This window comes from Propithecus coquereli, unplaced genomic scaffold (genome assembly GCF_000956105.1).
Source record: "Propithecus coquereli isolate 6110/MARCELLA unplaced genomic scaffold, Pcoq_1.0 Scaffold162, whole genome shotgun sequence".
Lineage (NCBI taxonomy): Eukaryota > Metazoa > Chordata > Mammalia > Primates > Indriidae > Propithecus > Propithecus coquereli.
Window position 1 is genome coordinate 1,995,868 of NW_012140747.1, and position 2,593 is coordinate 1,998,460.

Below are 2,593 nucleotides of genomic sequence, written 5' to 3' on the forward strand. Positions count from 1 at the left end.
GATCAGATTGAGATGAAACTGAGCAGTTATGAGGAAATGCTGCAAAGTGTGAAAGAACAAATGGATCAGATCTCTGAAAGCAACCACCTAATTCATCTTAGTAACACTAATATTGTAAAACTCCTGTCCGAGATAGAGTTCCTTGTGGTAAGTGTGAATTACCAACAGCAACAACAAAAACTAATGACAATATATAAAACCCATTTGTAAACATTTCCTAATTTCCTTATGAGAGCAGGATTTAAAATAATTCCAAAGACCTAGTGATAGGATTGAGTAGCATCTTGTCTGTAAATTTCCCAGAATTACATGTGCAAATTGTATATTTGCATATATTCCAGAACCACATGGACTTAGCCAAAGGTCACATAAAGGCCCTTCAGGAAGGAGATCTTGCTTCTTCCAGAGGTATTGAGGCCTGCACCAATGCTGCTGATGCCCTTCTGCAGTGCATGAATGTAGCTCTTCGACCAGGTATGTTTGTTGGAAATGGTAACAATCTGAGCAAGAATTTGAAACTAATCCTGTAACTTGGTATAAAGATTTTGACAGGAAATACATGAGACAAGTGGTTTAGGTTACATTATTAGCTACTCAAACAAGTTTCACAGATGTCCCAGCTTATTTCTGTTGACACTGAGAACTTTTGCACTTCAGCTCCTTCTGATTGACCATCAGTGACTCCAGTTTAAACACCATGGTCTTTCTTTAGTACTGTCCATAGAACCTAGCACAAAGTAGATGCTTTGGTTAGACCAGAGAGCGTAAGGTTTTTCTAGGCCATGGTTTCAAAACTTGAGTGTGAGTCAGAATGACCTGGAGGGCTTGTTAAAACAGAGGTTGCCAGGCCCATCCTGAGATTCGGTAGGTCTGGGCTGAGGTCCTAGAATCCACATTTCTAACAGCTCACAAGTGATGCTGACGCAGGACCACACTTTGAGAACCACTGGGCTTTACCATTTTTTTCTTGCTTGCTTTTGATAAAGTAAGTGAATAAACCAGTAAAACTGAGTTCTTCAAAACTTTAGACATGCTTAATGTTTCATTAAACATCAAGGAAATCTCTGTACCCATTAAATCTGTCAAGAAACATCATTCTGTTTCAGGCCATGACATGCTTTTGGCGGTCAAACAGCAACAGCAGCGTTTCAGTGACTTGCGAGAGCATTTTGCCCGGAGACTGGCCAATCACCTCAACAATGTTTTTGTTCAGCAGGTAATTTTATTTTATTATTAAAACTGGCATGTTCCTGTAGTTTATTTACATATTACCTAAAACTTAAATTTCCACAGAAAAAATTAATGTGTTTAACTGAGGTTGCAATAAATTTCTTCACACATTTACTTGATTTTAAGATTTTCAAATGAGTGCTTATTCGCCTATGAATGTACTTTGGGCTTAGCTCCCTCCTTAGGTAGATAGTTCTAGTTCCTTTAGGCTGAAACTCTGATTCTAGAAATCAGATAAATAACTATGTATCAATTGCATATATCATTTAGACATTCTTATTTATAAAAGTAGGTCCAAACTTGTTATATACTTACTATTGGACCTGTTTTATTTTTCAGTATTCTGAGGTAAGAACCAGGCCTTGATTCAGTGTTTTAAATGTTTCATAAGCTCTATGTACTTATATACATAGTATACATATGAGAAAATGACTATAGCTCAACTGTAAATTTCAGTTGATTTAATCTTTATATAAATGCTTTGCCTACATTTTTATGTGGAAAGGGATGTTATAATTAAGGATGTGGTAGTAATTTTAACAATATTAAAAGCACCTTAGAGGGATTTGAATAGAAAGCATTTTAATATCTAGTATAATGAAATAGGTTTCTTATGTTTTTCATCTCTTTTATTCCTTTTATTGGGGTTATTGAGTGAAAAATATTGGGGGGAAGTCTTGTTCATCAAGAAATGCTATTTGAAAACATTGGATTCTTAGTTTTTACTTTGCAATATTCTAAAACAATTGTATTTACTGTATTTTATTTCCAATTAGTTTACTCAGGCCCTCCTTCAACTCTATAACAGGTCCTACTTTCTTTCGGTTCCTGTGAGTACATCAAATTTGGCTCAAGCTTCTCTAATTCCTTTTTTTATTTTCTATAAAGTTTGCTAAACTTAACAGCAGCAGAATCTTTATAGATTATAACATAACTTACTGATTTAAGCTACCCGTTAACCACGTTTGTAGCAGTTTTTTAATGGCCCATAGTAGATAGAGTTAATTTTGGTTAAAAAGGCATTTAATCTCATTCTGCTTGCCTTTCTTTCTGTGATTTTTTTCAGCCATTTATTCCTTCATTTATTTAGTAATCATTTATTTGCCAGGTGATTGAGGTACATACCAGACATTCACTTGGGTTAAATGAGAGGCTGATCTTGCTGGAGTAGCTCACAGTCTAGGGAAGGGAGACAGACAGATATATCAGGAAGGATAAATGTTGTGATCGTGGTACTGTGGGAACGTAAAGGAAGACTGCCTCACTAATGGGAGGGGGAGGTCAGGGAAGACTCCCGCAGCATTTCACTTGACCTGAAAAGTGTCAAGAAAAAAGTAAGCTTAGAAGTCACATAGGAAATACT

The 2,593-nt window shown here is 35.9% G+C and overlaps 1 protein-coding gene across 1 annotated transcript in view; it reads left to right on the plus strand.

The window, feature by feature from the left end:
- LOC105807672 (exocyst complex component 1-like) overlaps window positions 1–2,593 on the plus strand; it is an 85,106-nt gene that overhangs the window by 23,934 nt on the left and 58,579 nt on the right. The window contains exons 5-7 of the mRNA XM_012641095.1: window positions 7–147; window positions 342–474; window positions 1,107–1,216. Coding sequence (XP_012496549.1) covers window positions 7–147; window positions 342–474; window positions 1,107–1,216 — 384 coding nt within the window. The remainder of the gene's footprint in view (window positions 1–6; window positions 148–341; window positions 475–1,106; window positions 1,217–2,593) is intronic.